A 22020-nucleotide genomic window follows, 5' to 3' on the forward strand; every position below is an offset into this window, starting at 1 on the left:
CCCACCTGCGCCTTCGCGGCCCAGCAGCTCAAAGCCGTGTAGTTTTATTGGAGGGGGCATAATGGGTCTGTACACAATAAATAACACGAATATAGGAACGGTGCCCTAGTCGCGGCTGGAGACGGGATGGGGCAAGACCTCGGCCGAGCCTTTGGCCTGCATCTGGACAGGCGAACGGCGGGTCCCCCGACCTGGGGCGGCAGGAGGCCTGTGGCTGGGGGCTGAGGCCCGCCCTGCCCTCAGAGCTCCACGCGCGCGTCGCGGTAGGCCCGGTCCACGGCCCACTCTGGCTGGGAGTCGGCGCCACCTTCTCGGGCCAGGCGCGCCATCTCCTGCTGGAACAGTGCCTGCCGAGCCCGGCTGGGATCCACATTGATCCAGTTGTTGGCAATCCACTTAGTGCCGCGTGTGACCAGGCAGCCCCCGTGCAGCGAGTAGTCATCCACGTCGCCCACCCAACCTAGAGAGGAGGATGGTGTGAGCAAAGGAGGGGACCAGAGGGACTCTAGGCTGTGCTGACCTGAGCTTGACCTCATAGGGGCCAAGGGCATGGCCAGGGTGGGCCCAGCTGCGCACACATGTAGGGGCAAAGTCTGGCCCCAAGGTCTCCTTGGGGCATGGTATCTCTCTCCAACTAATGCACTGACAAAACTACTGGTCTGAAACCAGCCTTCTTGCTCCTAGTCCTGTCCACAGCCTGAGTCAATGACAGATGTGTCCCCAGCCCCAGTGAGCTGGAAGGCTAGAGCATCACGGAATCCATTACAGACCTCAAGGTAACCCAGGAGGCTACACAGGTGCGTGCCCCTGAAGTCACTGAGGATGGTCTTTTGGAGGCACCAGGGACAGAAGAACATTTGTAGCGGTGCCAGAAACATCCCACCAGGGTGGCTGTCTGGGCTGGGTAGGCTTCCCTCATGGTACCCTTGGCCTGGCCACAGGCCCTCACCTTGTCCATCAGGCAGGTAGTTGTACCAGAAGACTGCTGTGCCCTGCCGGGGCTTGACACGCAGATTCCCCTTGTCACAATGCCTCCGAGTGTCGCGGAGATCAACATCATCCTGAATCAGACTCTGTGGGCAGCAGGATGCTGGGGTTCTCAAACTGCCCCCACTGTACGCCCAAGGGCCAGGGCCAGGAAGCCAAAAGTGGCCAGAGGGAAACCAGTCAGAAGTGCCCAGGGGATCACTTAGGCGCATCATCCCAGGTCTGGAGGGGTATATACTATGATTGCCCAAGGCCTTGCCATCCCACCAGAGTAACAGCCTGGTTGGCCCTTACCATTTCATCGTAGGTTCTGTTGTCTGCTACAGGGAAGACAGTCTCGCCCCCACCGGTGACGTTGTTCAAATAAAACAGCACTGTCATGTAGCTGTAAGGCAGGGGGCCTGCTGAGCAGCTGTGGACACTCCCACGGGCTTACCTGTGGGCAGGATAAGCTGCCCAGGTTCCCAAGGGCAAGAGGGGCAGGCTGAGATCAGTAACACTGCACATCAGTGCCAAGATGTCCCTAAGCCAGTCCTTCCTCCCACAAACCCAGTCTCTATGTATCAGACTGTTTTGTGTGATCACAGGTGCACTTCGCTAAATTGCATGGCTGGCAGGGAAAGGTATGCGAGCAGAAGCAGCACAACCATGCAGGAGGGCTGGCTGGGAATAGAAGGGGCTGACCCAGAGCAGTCACACGAAGGGTAGAGACCTGCCGACCTGCCCCCCTGCCTCAGCAGGGAAGGGGGACAAAGCTTCAAAGAGAGAAGCTGAAGCCTCCAGCAGTGGAGAAGAATCAAGACCCAGGGGAGAGGGGGGCAAAAAAAGCTGGAGACTCAGCCTTGCCCCATGCCTCAGAGCTCTGGGAACAAGTGTTACTGTCTGTGGGTACCTTAGTTTAGCCACCCCTTTCCTGCCACTTGGTAAACAAACTGCAGGGAAAGATGGGGTATCCTCAGACGGATGGCCCAGCGCTCCCCTGGCCTGACACCAGGGGTATACCGGTAGGGCAGGGCTGTGTTTATGTCATGGGAATGCCTAGTCTGGGAGTTGAAGGCCACCCCAGGTGGGAGGTACTTGCCGGCAGGAGGTCTCGAAGGGTACAGACTCATTGGCTACCAGCTTGGTATGGGAGCAGATGGTCTCTGGGTACACAGGCCCGCTGTCCACATGGGCATGGTAGTGGCCTCCCTCGCCATACCGCACAACCTGCAGTGGCTCACTGAGCTCCACGATTTCAGGTGACAGGCGGGTGAGGCGGAGCACCCTGGTGGACAGCAGGCATTCAGCTGAGCAGTCCCATGCAAGGTGGTGCCCTGGAGAAGCCAGACCCCGGACCTGCCACCAGCTCTACCACTGCCCAACTCCCCTGAAAGCCCCTGACATCAACCCCAGACTGGCCCGGTAGGAGCAGGAAGGGGTTACTCATGAGCCCTTCTCCCTGGATGCCAGAGACTGCGTTGGGTGGGGAAGATGAGATTTCCACTAAATTGGGAGTGGGGGTCACTCCCTCCAGGAAGGAGGTTGCTTATCTAAAACCCCTGGCTGCTCAAGGGCAGGGGGGCCTGTGGACAGAGATAAGACGTCATTTCTCTAATTAGCGAAAAACAAACATTGCAATCTATTTCTAATCCCAAATGTATATTGTTTGCCCACAATTAGGGTTAATTTGCCTTTGTTAATTGCCTGTCTTTTAATGGATCCTAATCCCGGTCTAACAAGTAGAACTTAATCCTGAGTTGGCTAACCAAGTCTGTCCCCTTGGCCCCAACCAAGAACTTCTGTGTGGGCCCCACCAGACCTGCTCCTGCTGCGGTGCTCACCTCTGGCGGATGGCGCGCATGACGTGGTGGGCACCTTCGCCCTGGTAGAGCCACGTATGGTGGCTGTTCCGCACCAGCTCGCTGGAGGCCGCCTTGTGGCTCCTCATGTACTTGTGGAAGTCTCGAAGGTCCATGTCAGAGAACTCCTGCAGGCTCAGCACTCCTGCATGGGGCACCATCATCAGTGCCCGCAAACCCATGTACGGAGGCCACGGTGGCAGGCTGTAGCATCCTATCTACCCCTGGCTTCAGGCACCAAAGGCAGTGCACCTGTCCCCCAACCTGAACTCCTGGGTCAGATGAACCTGGCTTCTGTCACATCAGGCCCTATGAAGACCTAGGGAAGTTCACTTCCTCAGTTAAACCCTGATTTGGCCCCCCAAAGGAAGAAGCCCAACCCCTAGGCACTGGGGTGGCTCAGTCGGTTAAGCATCTGCCTCTAGCTCAGGTCATGATCCCAGGATTTGGGAATCCAGTCCTGCATCAGGCACCCTGCTCAGCGGGGAGTCTGCTTCTCCCTCTCCCTCTGCTACTCCCCCCCCACCCCCGCTCGTTTCTCTCAAATAAATAAATAAACAAATAAATAAATAAAGCCCAACCCCTACTAGATTGGCCAGAGCAGGGTTGCCAAGCGAAGCTTGAATCATATGGCCAAGACCCTAGGCCAAGGACTGCCCCTGGCCCTCCAGCCTGGCTCTGAAGCACAGAGTGGCTACTCTCTGGTCCTCTAGAGGGTGAAGAAAGAGTAGTCAGTGCTGGTTTCTACCCAGGGCCTTCCATGCTAGAGTTTAATCTGGGGCAGGTCCCCAGGAGTTCCCTTATGACCTCAGGTCCCAACCTGAATGGAATATATCTAGCTAGCCAGTCTTGTCTGCTGGGTTACCATGCTAGCTCAACAAAGAAAGCCAGGCCACTCCCCCAAATGAGAACGCTCTCTCCCTGTTCCTGGCCAACCCACAAAGTAGAAGCTCCACTTTCTTGGGGTTCTGGAAGAATAGCTGGTGTCTGTTCCATTTATAACCTGGCCAACCCAAAGGAGAAACCCATTTTTTTTCTTCTTTTTTTTAGGTAGGCTCCATGCCCCCAGCATGGAGCTCAGCATGGGGCTTGAACTCATGACCCTGAGATAAGACCTGAGCTGAGATCAAGAGTCAGATGCTTAACCAACAGCCACCCACGTACCTCTAAGGAACAAACTTTCTACTGTTTTGCCCAGATTTCTCTGAGAGTAGGGAACACAAGGCCTGTCAGCTTGTCACCAGCTCTGTACGTGGGGGCAGTAGCAGCATGATGCCCGTCCAGCCACAGGTCTTGGGCAGATCCTTCACTCTAGGTTGGCCAGCCACAGGACCATTCTTCCAAGTCCTATTTCACTATTGCACCTTCCCCATTTCATCCAGAGCTGAGTGATTACTACACCTCAGTAACATCCTGGTTGTTATTATCAAAGGAGAGTAGGGTACTTGCATGACAGCTCCCCTACCCAAACCACCCCCAGCAGTTTGCAGGACTCTAGGTAGGCAAGAAGAAGGCAAGATCTTAGATTAGAGAGGGTGTCTTCCGGGGGTAGACCCTGTGCCTGGCTGGAGAGAGGTGGATGGAACAGGATGAATGGCCAATCTCAAGCTGACCTCACTGGCCCTCTGCTCCTACTATACCTACTCTGCCCTCTGCCAGCCAGCAACTCTCTTCCTGTACCCTAGACTCTACCTGCTGAGGTCAAAAGGGCCTCCAAGAACTGCCCTCTAGACTGTCACCAAGGCAAATGTGAGGACTCAGCCACCCAGGAGTGAGAGCAAGGCTGGATCCTTGCCTCCTCATCTCTGGCTACTCTAAAAGCTGGGTATACAGGAGGCAGGAGGCTTCCAGGGACAGAACTGTGGCGAGGTATGAGCTCACCATCACCATCAGGGTCAGCCTTGATCGCAGAGTACATCTCCTGAATGTTCTCTGGAGTCATCCACCGTCCATTTCCCAGGCGAGTCTGGGCCAGGACCTAAAGCACAAGATGGTCCCTCAGTGGAGTGGCCCCAATGATGAAGAGCCACCAGAGCACAGACAGCTGCCCAGTTCTTGCAGTAAGGGCTAAGGGTTCCGGTGACGGGGTATGGTTGAGGACACAGGACAGAGCCTGAGGTCCCTGAGCTAAAGGGAGGGTAGGCAGAGAGGCCTACAGGCATCTGGGGAGGAGGCTAAGAGACCTGGGATAGCTAAGAGACCTATGGCCAGGCATTCCTGGCCCTGTTGGGACTGTGACCCACTCAGATACTCCAAGTAGACAGGGGAGGCCAAGGCCTGGGGCTTGCATGCGAACAGGCACCAAGGGGAAGCCTGGCCAGGGCATGATCACTGGGCTTGTCAAGACGACCAGGCTCAGTGGGGCACTCTGTATAAGTAAGGGACTCTACACCCTGCCAAGACCTGTCAGAAGCCTGGTGTGAGGGCCATGTAAAAGCGATATGCAGACTTTTGGCTACTAAGACCTGCCACCCCCTCCACCATGATTTTTGTGGGGTCCCCAGCCATGGCAGCAAGGAATCCAGACCACAGATGGCACACCACCCAGGAATTGTGGCAATAATGTCATCACCCCCAGGTGGGTTTCTCCTACCATCTTTTGGGGTTCCCAGGCCAGCAAGGGGCTCTCCAGGGAAGGAAAAGGGGGCCTCTGGGACTGGGTATGCCCCAGCTGATCTGAGATGGCACCTGACTTTTGGGGCCAGGGCTAAGCAGGCCACTAGAAAGACAGTTCTAGACACTCCCACCCTGTGCCTACTCCAGGTCCCCAGATCCCAACCTCACGGAGCTGCAGGCGACCATCACGGTTCTGGTCCAGCAGCCGGAAGAGATCCAGCTGGCTGACCTGCATTGTGCCCATTGCCTCCTCGTATTCTTCAGTAGGCAGAATCTGGCTGCGCTGTAACCCCTTCATCTGGGCCAGGTGGATGATGAGCCGACATTCCTCATCACTCAGGAAGCCAGGGATTTCTGCCAGAAGAGGAGGTGGGTGAGGCCAAGGACGGAGCCAGGGTACCGATGCAGCCATTAACTTCCTCTCTGCCGAGTTCCTGGGGTACTCCTGTCCCCTGGTGGTCATCATGTCAGGACTTCACATTCCCCTTTACCTCTACTCTGGACTCTAACCCCAGGATTGAGTTGTCCTGCAAAGGTTGGCCTGCATTTGGAACACAGGTTTTTGTCTTTGATGCGACAGCACACATTTCCCAGGGGAGCCCTGAGAAGCTTGCTAGAGCTAAGCTCACCCACCTTGGAGTGCGACTGAAGGCCAGAGGGTTGACATCCACTTCTGACTCGGTACGTATTTTAAAGTGGGTGATGGTGACTGGGTTTTGCTTTCATTTTTGCTTTTCAGTATTGATCAAATAAAAACAAAGTGTGAAACATTCAGTGCTGTAGGCCAGTCCTTGCCCTCCACTCTCCTGCACAAGTGGGCGCTGACCATCTGCCTAGGGCTGACCTGCCCAGTGCTGGCACATCTGTCAGTGGGGGTCACTTAGGCTTTTGGCAGATGCTCGGAGAAGATGCCCCAGGTATCCTTTTTTTTTTTTTTTTTTTAAGATTTTTATTTATTTATGAAAGACACACACACACAGAGAGAGAGAGAGGCAGAGACACAGGCAGAGGGAGAAGCAGGCTCCACGCAGGGAGCCCGACGTGGGACTCGATCCTGGGACTCCAGGATCACGCCCCGGGCCAAAGGCAGCACTAAACCGCTGAGCCACCCAGGCGTCCCAAGCCCCAGGTATCCTTTGCTTTGGGAACAAGTGTACACTAAACGTCATGCCTCTAAGTCCAAGTAAAGGCCAGTCAGGCTTAGGGCTTGGCTCCAGTGGCTGGATGTCCCCACACAGGCTCCATAAGCAGCATGGTCCAGCTGGAAAGTGAGCCTCAGGCCCCAGGAGCCCCAGGCACTCTTAGACAGGAGCATGGCCCTGCATCATTCCCTCGTTCCTGGGAGAGAGGACTTCCTTAGTTGGGGAACAAGAGGCCCACCGAGGAACTGACTGGAGGCAGGGCCCTGCTGCCAGTGACCCCTCAGAACCGCAGAGTGGCCTACCACCTCTCAGCGTTAGACTCCCAGCATTAAGTTCCAGGCACTGCCAAAAGGAAGGAAAATGGCTGCCCAGAGCCAGGAACGGTTTTTAGTGGTTATCACAGATCACACTTAGGTGGCACAGACTCTGTGTCCTGTCCTAAGCATGTCATCAACTCCTTAATCCCTAAATTTACCCTAGAAAGCCAGGCCCCCTCGATTTGCCTTTCTTACCCATGAGGCATGGCCAGCACAGAGACATCAGCTACTTGCCTGGGGCCACCCAGGCTGTTGTACTCAAGTCCATGCTCACAACCATATTCAGCTTCCCTGGGTAGATGACTCAGATGTGATGACACTGAGGGCAGGACAAAGGTCCCCACCTAGGCCTGCTTGACCCTCTCCCAACCAAGCAAACCCAGAAAGGGTGTGAGCCATCTCCTGGGGGTAGGGTGGGGGGTGCAGGTGCTCTGGACAATGGGTTAGAACAAACTGCTAATCAACAGTCACCTCCTGGGTAGCTTAAAACATAAATAAACAAGAAAAGTAAACCAGAAAAAGAAAAAACACAGGCCCAGGTTTCTTCAGTTTATTAAGTGCTGGTAATCCACAGGCCCAAAGATGCCACCAACCTCTACAGCCCCCTACAGAGTGCTAATCCAATGCAAACAGCCCAGGCCAGCACACTGGGGCCTAACCAGATGGCAGAAGGGGGGGAGGGTGTCCCAGCACCTGGGATCTGCACAAACACTGGCTCCTGGGGTGAAGGTACAAACTTATAAAGCCCTCAACCTCAGCCCATGAAGATCAAGGTAGACAAAGCAGGTGATGGATCAAGGGCTGTGGCTGTTAGTGGCACTGGCGGTGCTGTGGGGGGTCAGTGGAGCAGGGGCTCCCTGAGGCCCCACACGGTGCATGCCCATTCCCCAAGCCACGGTGCTGTGCCATGACATTGGCTACACAGAGATGCGGCTGCCCAACTTGCTGGATCATGACACAGCGGCCAAGGCTCTCCAGCAGTCAGTCAGCTGGCTGCCCCTGATGGCCATGGAGTGCCACTCTGATGCCCACCTCTTCCTCTGCTCTCTCTTTGCTCCTGTGTGCCTTGACAGGTAGGACGGGGGCTCCTGGGTTACGGCAGAGGGACCTTTCCTCTGCCAGGGCCTGTTCACTAACCATTGCGGTGTACCTCTCAGGGCTGGGTGCTGACAGGGGTAGGGAGGGAAATGAAGATGAAGGATTGTCTTGTCAGGGTGTTCCTGGCACAGGGGAGCAGGTGCCCATGGGACAGAGGAGACATAGGCAGGGGACCATCAATGGTGAGCACCCTTGGTCTGGACCCTCAAAGCATCAAGGGCTCTTGAATGTCAAAGTATGGCTAATGGGTAGGCTGCTTTGGGTTGGAAGCTCCTCTCTAGTGAAGTGTGGAAACTGCTCAAGGGATCCTGGCAAGAGATGGAGCTCATCTGAGGGCCTTTTCTCCCAGAGTTCAGAGATCACAAGGCTGATTCCTCTTCCCCAGCCTAACCTCCTTCATGAATCACAGCTCGTTGAGTTCCTTCTCTGCAGAGTGAGGGACCTTCCCAGAGCCTCAGGGTGACCATGCCAGTAGCACCAAGAATGGGCTCCTTCAGAATCCAATGATCGGGCCTCTGTGCTCTTTGCCAACCCCAGCCCCGGTCAGAAACTGCAGTCTCCTGCAGGCCTTCCAGGGCAAGAGGGAGGGCTCTGCTTTCTCCTTCCAAGATGGGGGGTGAAGGCCCTTCGCATACACCCCTCTCTGCTGCACTGGATGTCCTCCCGAGCTGGAGGGGGGAGGTGCGCTGGAAAGCTGGAAAGCAGACAGGCCACAGGAGGACGGGGGTGGGGGGGTGGAGGGGGTGCATTAAGACCTAAGCGCTGTTAAGGGACATGCAGGGCTGAGAACTGTTGCTAGGTGACCAGGTGTCGTTGCCCAGCAACCGCAGAGTCCCAGGCTTGCCTCAGTACCAGGAGCACGAAAGGGGGGGCATCCAGGAAGCCCGGTCCTCCTGAGCGCCCCGTCACCCCCATCCTTCCCCCCACCTCCGCAGGGTCATAGGCCGCAGGCCAGCTGTGGGCCCACCATGGCCTGCTAGGGCTACCCCTGGCGGGCCATCCTGCACTGCAGCCGCTTCCCTGCTGAACACAGCCTCTGCCTCTGCGGTCTGCGGTCGCTGCTATTTCCAAGGGCTCCCGCCTGTGCCACCCACGTGAGTCCCCACAAGGCCTGGGAGCCGGGGCCCACCCGCAGTGCCCCACCCTCCCGAGCCACTGCCCGCAGGGTCTCGCTGGCAGGGGAGATGAGGAACAGGCCACAGGAGCAGGTCTCAGAAAGGGTGAAGGACCGGGGGCCAGTGAGAGGGCCTCCCCTCCCCCGTGCTGGTGGCCCCTCCCCAACTCCTGCCAGCAGAGCCTCACTAGGCCCTCCCCCCACCCCCACCCCCAGTGCTGTGGGCCAGCTGCAGGGACTGTGAGTTAGCTGCAGGACGCCTGCTTCACCAACGAGGTCCTGGACGTGCTCTGTGCCAGCGACTTTGGTGAGCCCCTAGTGCCCAGCAGCCCTTACACCCACCTTACAAGTGCCTCTGTTCCAGCTCCAAACTCGATGTAAGACAAATGAAAGAGGGGGCACTCAAATGCTTTATCTGGTTAGAGCTACAAAATAAATGCCTTTAATAAACGAGGCATTGCTAAAAACAACACACCCAACAAATCTGCTTAGGAGGGTGACAGCCAAGACTTCAGCTCTTCTCTAGGACTTGATTAAGAGCAGAGCATCAAAGAGTGTGGTTCAGCAGGTGGAGGGAATGAGGGTACTCCTAGAGACCCTGTGCATCACCCCACTCCTCTGATCCCATTCAGCAGTGAAGGCAGACTCTCCCAATGCAACGGGACATCCTTTGGTCTCTCAGACTGCCACCTGGACTCCGGGCTAGAGGTGCTGAAGACAGGCCCACCGCCTGCTGTACAACGGCCCCTACTCTGCATCACTGGCTGCAACTGGATGCCATGTGCGTGCACAATGTCTTGCGAGGAAGGCATGCTGGGACCTACGTGCTAAGTGGGGAGTGCAGGGCCCTTGGTGGCTGGTAACCACAGCCTATGTTTGGAGCCAAGGCCACCAGAATCTGCAATTGGCTGTGCACAGGTGGTACCATCACTAGTGCCCAGAACAGGGGTTAATACAGGCAGAGAGAGCCTGCCTCGGCCTTGGCATCAGCCACACAAAGCACGCGCTGCCCTGGACACCCATAAAACCCTCTATCTTCTGCCCTTCATGGATATTTGCAGACCAGAGTCCAGAGAAACCCCAGGAAAGGCCCAAGCGGGACAGAAACCCACTTTGGTGGTCACAGCTAAGGGGTCCCTTCTTGCCCAGACACAAAGGAGGCTGGCTCTCTGGCAGCTGTGTGTGCTGGGTACACAAGACCACCTTTCTGTCCTTCGCAGGCCTGGGATGACAGCCTGGCTAATGCCCACAAGCCCCAGCAGCCCAAGCAGTCTCAGGGCAAGTGCAAAGCCTGTGCTCACCCTGGGCAGGATGCTTCTCATCAAGCCCCACAGATTCCATTTTATCTGTCTGACCTTTACTGAGTCCCTAGTTCCATCACACTGCAGGCCCATGAAAAGCATAGGGGTGGGGACAAGTCCGTGCAGAAAACTACAGTAAGCTGCTTACAAATCTGAACTTATATACACACAGAGTTCTTTCCCTATTTCTGGGCCTCCAGTGTTTGTCAAGAACACAGTGGTCTTAAGTAACTGCCTAATTGTTTTCTTGAGCTGACTTGGAAATCCTATGATAAAGCAGTCATGGTTTTAAGATAAATTGTTTTGTGTATTGTATTGTATTACTCATTTACCATAACTAGTTAAGAAAATGGGCTAAAACTCTTTTTGGCCTTCTGGAAGTGCTCCTGCTGCTCTTGAAGGAAAAGCCAGATTAGAGGGCACCTGCCCAGGTGGTGGGAGGTCACTCTGAGCAAGCAGACCAGTGCTGGTCTGACTGAGTGCCCAGTAAATCCCTCCAGCCAGCCAGTCATGACCAGGAGTAGACACGACTCCACCGGCTGCTGGCTACACAGCCAGCACAAATCAGCCTCCCCTGCACGCAGCTCACCTTTAGGGAAAGGTACAAATGACAAATAGAGAAGACAGTCTCCAGTGATGCTAAGTGCTGAGAAGAAAACCAAGCAGGCTGATACAAAGGTGTCTGGGAACCTCTGAAGACCAGTTTGAGTTCAAGACAGGTCTCTGAGGAGGGGATGTGTGCACAGAGGCCCAATGGAGCGGAAGAGACCCTCTGTGGGAAAAGCCAGGTCTGAGCCTTCTGGTGGAGGGCACAGCACATCCAAAAGCCCCAAGGCAGCATGAGCTTGGGGAAAGCAGGAAGTGAATAAGGGGTAGCAGGAGATGAGGGGACCAAAGGAAACTGAGGTGAAGGGGAAATCTTGGGAGACTTTTAAGGAAGAGGGTAGTAAGACTGATCTGTTGTTTAAACACAGAATGAGGGTGGGGTGGAGGAAGAAGTGAGCCTCATGAAAGGTAGAAATGTCCCCAGAGAGATGACAATGACTCAAAACTGGAACATCTCTCTTCTGAACTGAACAGGACGAAGTCCTCAGCTGACTTCTGATGGTCCAAATCCTTGCGAAATGCCTACCACAGTCAAGCAGGTATAGGGCCAAGCACTCACAGTGGGGCCTGAGTGGCCCAGGTTCCACTTGCCCCAGATCTTTAGGGACAAACTTGGGAAACAGGGAATGTTTCCCAAAGGGAGAGACTGGTTGCATGGGATCTTCCCCATGGAGTGGTGGGGCTCCCTCCCCTATAGATGTGGGCACTCTGGGATAGAACCCATTCCCCTTGCCCCAGCTTATACCCTGAACACCCACCCCTCAAGCCCTGGCACCCCCCGCCCCCCCGAGGCTGAGAGTCACAGGTCTGGAGCCAAGGGCAGCAAGGCAGAGGTGGCAGGGCCCACAGCAGGCCCATTATCCCTGGCCTCCCTGCCTGTATAGGGCGGCAGTAGATGAATAAACAGGAAGCCACAGAAGAGCAACACTGCTCCTTCTTGAGGTAAGGCTTCCTTCTTTGGATCCATCCAGCACCACAGCAGACAGGGGCTGCTCCTCCTCCAACATCCTCTCCCTGTGCTCTCCCTGCCTCACAAGTGAACTGCCTATAATCAGCGATCTTTTCTTCATGTGGCTCACCTTGTTTCACCATGGGGCAAGCCCCAGGACCCCCTGGGTGAAACCTGGCGCACCGTCCACCAGCAGACTCAAAGTCAATGTAAAAGTTTGAGAGAAAATGGGAGCCACAGCTGGAGGCTCTTGCTGCAGCCACCCAATTCTCCCAGCCATGAGCTTTGTAATTTGTACACAGACCCATCTGACGGCCTAACCAGACCTGTTTACCTCGTGTCACATCTCTCCTGCGGCCTATAATTTGCAGGGTTTGGGTTTCTCATTCTCTGCTCTGCAGGACTTTGATGCAACAGCTACATGTTAGGGGGTGAAGGGGACAGTTATGGCCTCATAACCTTTAACCTAACATATATCTGAATTAAGTGCATACAGGTCCCCAGAAAACTGAGAGCACAACCTCTTTAGACAGGTCTGTTCATGGCCGTGTAGCAATAAAAGGGTGAGTGTTGTTCCCTTTGCCTGTATCACCCTTTCCTGACAGCCACCTGGCTTGATCCCATAGCTCCTAGAGGTCTTTACTTAAATACCTTTCACAGGGACGCCTACCTTGGTCACCCTGTTGAGAGTTTCAACCACAGTTGAAATTCTATCTTATTTGTCTGCAATCACTTATCACCATCTGACATGCTGTACACATTTGTTTGTTTATTGTCTGCCTCCTTATTCGAATGTCAGCTTTAGGTGTGTGTGTGAGTGTTGGTGGTGTTTTGTTTTTATTTTTCCTATTTTGTTCAAAGCTGTCTTCCCAGCACTTAAAATAGTGCATGGCACAGACTTCAACCTTATGCAGTAGTAATAATAATAGTAACAATATTTTAGAGCCCCTCCCACAACAGGACCAAAATAACTATTTCTCCTTGCACCGCATGCACGTGAAATCATTCTCATAGGTCTAGCCATAATCCTCAACCAGGGCCCTCTGCCCCAGGGGTGATAGCATGTGCTCAGATGCTCTAATTTGGTTCCCAGTCCTCTCCTTAAAGCCCCTAACCCACACAATCCCCCAGCAGGCAGGAACAGCCCAAGGTCTGCAGGTAAGTGTGTCACTGAAACTAGGTATCCAGGGCTGGGTGGGCAAACCTATCCTGGGCAAGGTCATGGGTCTGGGGAACCCCACCTTGCAGACTCTGGTAGTCTTTGAAGGACTTCAGAGTCTTCATGGCATGTTGGGTACAGAGTACAGGCTCTAGCAGCAGGCTGCTTGGGTTCTAATCCTAGCTTTGCCAGGGTACTAGCTATAGGAGTCTGGCCAAGCAACTAGAGCTCTCTGTGCCTCACTTTCTCACTGAGGAACCTGAGGGTGGGATCCACACCCACCTCACAGAGGGGTTGTAAGAATGAATTGAAATGATCATATGAAGCCTAGCACATAACCAGAGCTCAGAAAATGTGAGCTTATGATGCTGGTTTCAAATGAGGTCACACTCCATGGAAGGTTTTGCCTACTTATGGCTGAACACAACTCCATCCTAAGAACCCCAGTGCTGGTAGCTAAGGCTGGTGCTCCAGTGGGCCAGGTCTGGGGACGCCAGTTTATCTACATTGGACACCTTCTCACCAGTCCACAGGGCCCACCTCGGCAGTGAGATTCCTCCTGAGGCACTGTGATCAGCTAGGACGTGGTCATCGGTCTCTCCCACCCTCCCCCAATTCCAGAATGTGACAGAATTAATGATGGCAGGCAGTGTCCAGAGGCGGTTTTCAATGAAGTGTTTAGACAACTGCCTCAGGGTCATAAGGCCCAGCCCTGTAATGGAAGATACGCTGCAGAGTAGGAGTCGGAGAGGAGAGCGTGGAAAGGTCGTCCTGTCACCCTATTATGGAGGTGGGGGTTGGTAATTCACTTGGGGAAACCTTTGGGTAGAAAAAGAGCTACTTTGAAGCAGCCATTTTCAAAACAGAAGTCACGTGGCCAACATGAGCCTCCAGGCGCCCCCAAACTGCAGCCCCTGGCCCCTCCCGGGAGTGCCCTGCGGACTTACCGAAGAGCAGCGGCTTGAGGCTGAGGGTTCGGATGAAGTGATCCCTGTCGGCGACCAGCTGGACCTTACGCTCGTGCCCCACCTAAGGGAAGGGAGCACCGCGGGCAGCTCGGGCCCCAGGCCGCGCCGCCCGAGCAGGGGACGGGCGCCCGGGCCCGGAGCGCGACGAGCCGGGGCTGCGCGCGGGGCAGACGCAGGGAGGAGCCAGGAGGTCGTGGGCTGTCGGCCGGGAGGGCCTGGGGCGCGGCGAGGCGAGGGTCCTCACCTTGATGCCCTCGAGCCGGGCGAGGGGACCCAGGGTTGGCGCGGGCCCGGGGCCCTGGGCGCGGCGCTGGGGCCCGGGGTCGCTGCTCTCGTCGCCGTTGCTGTAGTGCACGAAGAGCAGCAACGCCAGCACGTTGCCCAGGTACAGGTGCACGAACACCATCAGCACCAGGAAGTAGGCGCGCGAGCAGATGCCGCGGGGCTTGCACAACGGCCGGACGGGTGCGTCCTCGCAGTCGCCCAGCGCGGCCGCAGCCCCGGTCCGCTCGTGTCCAGGCGGCGCCCACTGCGGACTCACGGCCTCGGGCCTCGGGGCCGCCGCCGCCGCCGCCGCCATGGCGCCCAGGTCGCGCGCACGCCCAGGGGAGGGGCCGCGGGGATGCCCGCGCCGCGCCGTCGCCTGGACAACCGCCGCGGAGAGGGCGCGCGCCGCGGTCTCTAGGAGACGGTGCCTGGGGATGCTGCGCCCGCCCGCCCCGCCCCGCGCCGCGCCGCGCTCCGTCTCCCTTGCGCCTGGACCCCGGGCCACTCTGCAATTTCTCTTCCCGGGCCGGTTACTGTCAGGAGGAGACGCACGTCCCCCAGGGCAGAAGCCGGCCGCGCCTCCTCCCCTCAATGTAGATGCTGACAAGAGCAGTACCCTTAGAAGAAACCCCATTAGTAGTTTCTCCGTCCCCTGGTTAAGATACACTTCCCTCTTCTCCAAAAAGTATGATCTGCGTTTTCTCGCTGCCGGGAGTGGGGTGGCAGTGTCGCGGCAGTGCCAAGAGATGACTCAATAATGCGGCGGTTTGGCGTTGCCGCGGAGGCCGACGACCGCGCATGTGATGGTGTAGGACCCGCAGCTCTCGGCACTGGCGCTCGCCAGCTTAGAAGGCCAGGACTGGGGCGGCCCGGGGGGCTCAGCGGTTTAGCGCCAGCCTCGGCCCGGGGCCTGATCCTGGAGGCCCGGGATCGAGTCCCACGTCGGGCTCCCTGCATGGAGCCTGCTTCTCCCTCTGCCTGTCTCTCTCTCTCTCTCTCTCTGTTTCTCATGAATAAATAAGTAGGTCGGTGCACCTCACAGGGAGGCCTACAGGAGTCAGACCTTAAGAAGACGCTGCCTGGGACGCCTGGGTGGCTCAGCGGTTGAGCGTCTGCCTTCGACTCAGGGCATGATCCTGGGGTCCAGGATGGAGTCCCGAGTCCGGCTCATTGCGAGGAGCCTGCTTCTCCCTTTGCCTATGTCTCTGCCTCTGTGTCCCTCATGAATAAATAAAATCTTAAATTAAAAAAAAAAAAGCAGCTGCCTGATATGCAGGGTTGCATACACTCCTGGACAGTGGGATCCAGGCTGGAGTGGTCAGAGAGGGCTTCCTGGATGAGCTCTGGCACCAGGAAGCTCAAACTCTTAACAATAACCTGCAAGGCATGGAAGCAAGTGCTCTGGTGCTTAGGCGCACAGGAACATTTCTTGCTTCAAAGCTGGCACAGGTGAAAAGAGAGAGAGGCACTGTTCTATTAGGAAGGGACTATTCTATAATTGAGATACCGTTGCCTCAGAGGAAAAGTAGACAAGATTGGGCCCGTTCAGGATGGTGTCCCCTCAGATTACCACCAGGTATGGAGGTGGGAGAACATACCAGTGGCCAAGTGCCAAACCCTGGGCATATTCATGCTCCCAGCTCTTCTAGTGCTAGATTATCCTCAGAGCTGCATGTGCTCCAGGGCAGAAGCCAACCCCTCCAGGTGTACATGCAGACAAGAGCAGCACCACTGAGGCAGGTCTCACTAGTGGTTTCCCTTTACCTTAACATGTCTCTCTCCTTCCCATTCTATTCCAGGAAAGTGGAGTCTGCATTTTCTGGTCTCTCCAATAGAGCAGGCGAGGGGATCCAAAGGCAAGCCCATCTCCTTCTCTCAGAGGTTCTGCACACAATCACAGGTTTCACCAGTGCTCAAGCAAGTTGGCACATCCAATCATCCAGCTACCCTCAGGGACCATCTTGTCAATCTCCTTAGGATACTACAGAGAAACATTGCCCAACCAAAGGAGACATTCTGGACATTTCTAAGGGAGAAGTGGAGGTGGTGGTAATGGGAATTGTTATGGTTCAGCCAAAGGTGGGATGCTGACCAAACACCATCAGTGATCCAGCATTCTGCTTCAGATGGAGTGGGAACTGACAGCTCTGCAGGTAATCAGGAGAGCCTGGACTCTGTGCATGGAGGTAAAGATAGAGAGGCAGCAAGGGCCTGGCCCCTGCTCCTTGAAATGAATTCTAAAACACATACATAACATACAAACACAGAATGATCACAAGAGGGCAGCCCGGGTGGCTCAGTGGTTTATCGCCGCCTTCAGCCTGGGGTGTGATCCCGGAGACCCGCGTCGGGCTCCCTGTGTGGAGCCTGCTTCTCCCTCTGCCTGTGTCTCTGCCTCTCTCTCTCTCGGTCTCGAATAAATAAATAAAATCTTAAAAAAAAAAAAAAAAAGAGAGAGAGAGAGAATGCTCACAAAAGAAATGTTCCTGATTCAAATGGAAAAAAATTCTATTACCTGCTTAGGAGCGTCCAAATTTCCTGCAGCTTGTCCTTAATCCACTCGAGTTAGGTCAGAAGTCTCACAACTTCCAAGTGCATAGCACAATCAAAGCAAGTAAATTAAATCAAAGCAAGTAAATTGTCCCTCGATTGTATTACTTTCCTAAATGTCTTTATTTTTTTTAATCTCCTAAGTTCTTTAATGTGAAAAACACCAACCCACCAAGCCACAGTTTTACCAAGGATGAAGGTTGAGACCCATTTCCTCTTTAGCCTTTTAATATTTATAATTAGATCACCACAAAATCCTCGTATTCCTTATTTTTCTGAATCCCTTTCTCCCATATTCTTATCTATTGTATCCAAGTTGCTTATGCCCACTGCCATGCACCATTCCTTCCCTAACCATCACTAGACAACAGAAGGCAAGCCTGTTGGGGCACTAGGGGTGAGGGGGTGGGCGGGTGTGCTCATTGTCTAGTTCTGCTCCACCTGCTGTTAGTTGTGGGAATTTCAAACCACATCATAAACTGGAACTTGGCTTTTTAAAACCTATGGCCCTTTTGCCACTTAAGGGCCATAAGGTTTCTTTTTTTTTTTAAAAGTACGCTCCACACTCAATATGGGGCTTGAACTCATGACCTGGAGATGAAGAGTCCCATGCTCTACCAACTGAGCCAGCCAGGCACTTCATTTTTAAATTTATTGTTTTTTTAAAGTAAAAGGGCTGTAAGATTTTTCACCCTCAGGCTGGCTCACCTCACAGGGATGGAAGTCCCACCTCAACTGCTGATGTAGTCACATCTGGGCCTTGGGCTAAACAGTGTTCCAATCTCTATTACAAAAATTGGACATTTCCAGTTTTTTTTTAAAAGAGATTTTATTTATTCATGAGAGACACAGAGAGAAAGGCAGAGACATAGGCAGAGGGAGAAGCAGGCTGCCTGTGGGGAAACTGGGGGACTTGATCCGGGGACTCCAGGATCACACCCTGAGCAAAAGGCAGATGCTCAACTGCTGAGCCACCCAGGTGTCCCATATTTCCAGTTTTTAACAGCAAATATTTGTTGTTTTACTAGCAGTGACCTTGGGCAAATTACTTCCTATTTTGTGTACTGTGACTGTCTTGTAGGGGACTTAAACTGGGCTAACAAGCCAAGATCAAATAGCTGTCCTCAGTACCCAAAATAGGGCCCAGTATAGGGACACTACTGATTGTTGCACGAACCCTTGGAGACTACGTGGAAAATCCCTCCTCTAGACTTTGCTAGAATGTGTTATCTTCTCTTGTTCACGGTTTTTTAAAAAAAATTTATTCATTGATGAGACACACAGAGAGGCAGAGATGTACGCAGAGGGGGAAGCAGGCTCCTCTCAGAAAGCCTGATGTGGGACTCGATCCCTGAACTCCAGGATCAGGCCCTGAGCCAAAAGCAGAGCTTAACTGCTGAGCCATCCAGGCATCCCTCTTGCTCATTTTTAAGATCACCAAGGGTATGGTGCCAAGGCCATGGGACCCTGTCCATTGATCAACGGGAGTGACCCTTCACCCTGGGCCTTGCTGCCTCAGTGAAGACATTCACTAGTGACCAATTCCATCTGTGCTCATGTTCTGGAGGCCCTGAGAGGGTAGAGTCCATGGACCCTTTGCATACCACTGTATGCCCAGGTGCCATGCATGGGGCTTGGCACACCAGAGGGCCAAGGATGAGCAGCTGTGGAGTTCAGACTGGTAGTATCTAGGGCCTCTTTCACCTTGCTGGCCCCAGACGTACTTCCCAGAGCTTTAAAGCCTTCACCCCTGAGCAACTGAAGTTGCTGCCACCACAGATGTGGACCCCCTCAATCAGAACCCAAACTCCCTTGGGACGCCTGTATGGCTCAGCGGTTAAACACGTCTGCCTTCTGCTCAGGGTGTGATCCTGGAGTTGGGGGATCAAGTCCCACGTCGGGCTCCCTCTGGAGCCTGATTCTCCCTCTGTCTGTGTCTCTGCCTCTCATGAATAAAATCTAAAAAAAGAAAAAAAGAAAAAAAAGAACACAAACTCCCATTTCCTGTCCTCAATCCTTGGGATTAAACTCTATACACTCAGGTTTCTGTCTAGAGTCCTATCCTTGTAACCCCAGAGCCCCTATGAAGCCACCCCCCCACACTAGGCGTTCACATCTGCTTTGGAAGGACCCAGGGGGGGATTTATTCTGCCACTATCTCAGGATCTATTTGTGGTAGGGGGAATGGTTACGCCCTGCAACCCAGGGAGGGAGAGGAAAGCAAACACTGCCAGGATATTCCACTTCCCTCCGCAGGTGCCCTCAGAAAGCCAGAGAAGAAAGGCAGAACAGAGGGTCTCAGTGGGACCTTCACAGCTCTCTAGAGGAGGGGGCTGATCACCAGGAAGGCCCTCATTTGGTACTCACCGGCCAGAATCCCTTGGGGTGTAGGCTCAGGGGGTAATTTGGAAGAAAGACTCTACACAACTTTATAATCAGAAACTTTATTTTGAATAAACCACTCAACATTGAGCAGATGACGTTGCCTCAACTTTTTCTTTGAAGAAAACAAAGATATATGGTAAATTCATGAAAACATTGTGCCTTCCTTTATCTTCTATCCTTTGTAGGGCAGAAAACTCTGCCTGACCTTTCCCATCTTCCTGATGATGCTGGCGAAGGATAGCCACGGGGGCACAAAAGGTTCTCCACAGGTCAAGGGCTGCAGGCCACAGTCTGGGCACAGAACCTCCTACAGCTCCAGTGCTTGGGGCCACAGCTGGGAACAAGTGCACTATGTGGCAGCTATGCAGTCCAAAAAATGCCCAGGGATGCCCAGGGTGTGACTTAAGGCGCAGAGCTGCAACGCCTCTGCCATGGTGGTGACACTGAAAGGAGTAGATAGAGAGGTAAAGGCTCTAGATGCCAGGATCCTCCTTCAGTGAGCTCCCTGCTGTTCCATTTGCTGCACTCCTAACTTGTTCTCCCACTCCACTCCACAGTCCCTCCCTTGCAGATGACAGGAAGAGACAAAACCTGGGGGGTGTGGGGGGGTGGAGGCAGGGAGCCTGCAGCCAGCTGTGTACCCCACAACCCCAAGAATCACAGCTGTGTCTTCAAGAGTGATTCAGTTTATAGCTAACAGGGTACCCAGGAAATTGCTGACTGAGGTGAAAATGTCTGAACATCAAAGAACTTCCGACATAATATTCACAAGACCTCCCAAACAACTCTTTCAGGAGGTCAAGGAGGCCCTACTGGGTACAGACAGCTCTGCTAGCCTCAGAATGGAGGCAATGAACAAAGCCACAAAAGCCCCAAGAATCACAGATATAACTTTTAAAAGGCCCACAGGACTAGGTTCAGAACAGGCAGGATCTCACCAAACTACTTGTTTCTTTGCAGTCAACTATGCAAAACCTGGCCCTCTCCCCTGGTCAGCCCTTCTAGCATAGTAGCTGGGACCACAGACCAAGGACCCTCCTGGCCTCAGACTCCCAGACCCCAGAGATGATGTCCTCCAACAGCTAGAGCCAGGCAGGGGCAAGAGCACCCAGCCCCCAGAGCAGCCACAGAACACATTCCAGATAACATGAAAACTACTTGTGCAAACAAGGCCCCTGAGCCAAGAAGACCTGTGCCCTTGGGAGGGCCATGCTGAACTTTGACCCTGAAGTTCACCAGAGAACAGTGTAGCAGGACCATGTTAGGTATGGATAGGTGTGTGTGAACCTAGTTAGTTACATCACTGGAACACTGGCACAAAAGCAGGGACCAAGGTAAAACAAATTTATTTTGGGAAATAAATTCCCTTTAAAAGTAGATCTCTATTTTTAGGAGACAAAAGAAACCACTGCTGAACTCATGTCCGCTGGTCTGGAGGGCCACAAACCTACATATGCTCTGCCGTGGGCTCTGGTCTCAGTAGCCAGACCTGGGTAAACCTGAAAGAAAGATGAGCCCACAGACACCACAGTGCCATCGGAGACAACACCACTTTGTGACAAGGCCCTTTTCTGTATTACATCCTCACTTCAAGGTAAGGCAGATGCACCTGACCACAAATGGCTCCCAAAGAACCAGGCAGGAAGCATGTTGCGATGCCCTGTGCTCCATGCCCATTACACAGGCCAACTCAGTTCCCTACTGTCTGCTACCCACACTCTTCCCTTGAGACACCAGCTGCGGCCAAACACATGAGAGTCTGGAAAACAGAGACCACCACCCTGGGCCCTCTTGCAGGAGACATTCTGAGGCAGGGTGGGCAGGCAGCATATGTTACATTCTAAGTAAAATAGCTAGAGGGTAAAACACTCCAATGCCAATTTATTTTTAAAAAGGGTTCTGTGTAATTCTATGGTTTGCCTTTTTTTTTTTTTTTTGTAGAATTATACAACCTTTGAAAATTACATAAGTTGTAATGATCTAATACTATTAATAGTCATTCAGAAAAAACTTTCCCTCCCTCCCAACAACCATCCAGGGGGAATTAAAAGTCCTGAAAAGAGGCCAATTCAACATGGCCTCTACCCTGGTAGAAACAAAAAGCGAAAAGATGAGAAGAAAACAGAAATGGACTAAGAGGTGTGTGGCCAGTGTCTGTCAGGAGTGGGGCCCTGGCTGTTGCCTGAGGTGGTGAAAGGCAGAGCCTGCAGCATGCAGTTCAGCAGCCGGGAGGCCTCGCAGCCACATCGTCCTCACTCCAGCACGTCCAAGTCCCAATCTAGGTGTCATGGAAATCCTTCAGCAGGGTTCTCCTCCGTTGCTCTGCTATATGCATCTGGTTCTCTAAGTCCTGCACCAGGGAAGCAAGATGGTGCTTGCATGGCCCAGTCCCCAAGAGCATGGAGCGGCCACAGCCACACCCACGACACCAGGGGCTTCAAGGGATCAGAGGCACTGCCCTTCCCACCCTTCTCCACAGCAGCTTCCAGTCCACATGCTCGTAATGACCCTATCCTCTGTTCACATGCCAGTCCTCCCTGGCCTGCAACAGAGGGACCAAGAAGGGGGCAAGCACTTACCCCTCTGTCATAGCTGTCTGCACGCTCCACTTTCCATGACAGGTTTTCGATCTCAGCCTCCAGCTGAGCCTGCTGGTATTCAAACTGTATGGGCAGAGCAGGAGGGTCAAAAGGAGAGGGGCTGCAGCCGGGGCAGGGCCT

General features: G+C 54.0%; 2 protein-coding genes across 6 annotated transcripts in view; both read right to left on the reverse strand.

Annotated features, from left to right (window-relative positions):
• Positions 1-28: 28 nt before the first annotated feature.
• Positions 29-14697, reverse strand: P4HTM (prolyl 4-hydroxylase, transmembrane). Its single transcript, XM_072786294.1, has 9 exons — positions 14343-14697; positions 14078-14159; positions 5608-5798; positions 4710-4806; positions 2811-2973; positions 2069-2254; positions 1282-1372; positions 950-1073; positions 29-460 (listed from the first exon to the last, which is right to left on the reverse strand). Exons 1-9 carry the CDS (start codon positions 14676-14678, stop codon positions 240-242), a joined length of 1491 nt encoding a protein of 496 aa, XP_072642395.1. The 5' UTR covers positions 14679-14697; the 3' UTR covers positions 29-239.
• A 4646-nt stretch (positions 14698-19343) lies between these two features.
• The window catches only part of ARIH2 (ariadne RBR E3 ubiquitin protein ligase 2), a 53182-nt gene continuing 50505 nt past the window's right edge, over positions 19344-22020 (reverse strand). For 4 of the 5 annotated variants that reach the window (XM_072786296.1, XM_072786299.1, XM_072786297.1 and 1 more), the window contains 2 exons: positions 21880-21963; positions 19344-21650 (listed from right to left, as the gene is read on the reverse strand). In XM_072786296.1, the coding sequence (XP_072642397.1) occupies positions 21579-21650; positions 21880-21963 (156 nt within the window). In that variant the 3' untranslated portion in view covers positions 19344-21578. Of the gene's footprint in view, positions 21651-21879; positions 22019-22020 lie in introns of all 5 variants that reach the window. The other variant, XR_012012038.1, reaches the window with a different exon arrangement.

Source organism: Canis lupus, chromosome 19 (genome assembly GCF_048164855.1).
Source record: "Canis lupus baileyi chromosome 19, mCanLup2.hap1, whole genome shotgun sequence".
Lineage (NCBI taxonomy): Eukaryota > Metazoa > Chordata > Mammalia > Carnivora > Canidae > Canis > Canis lupus.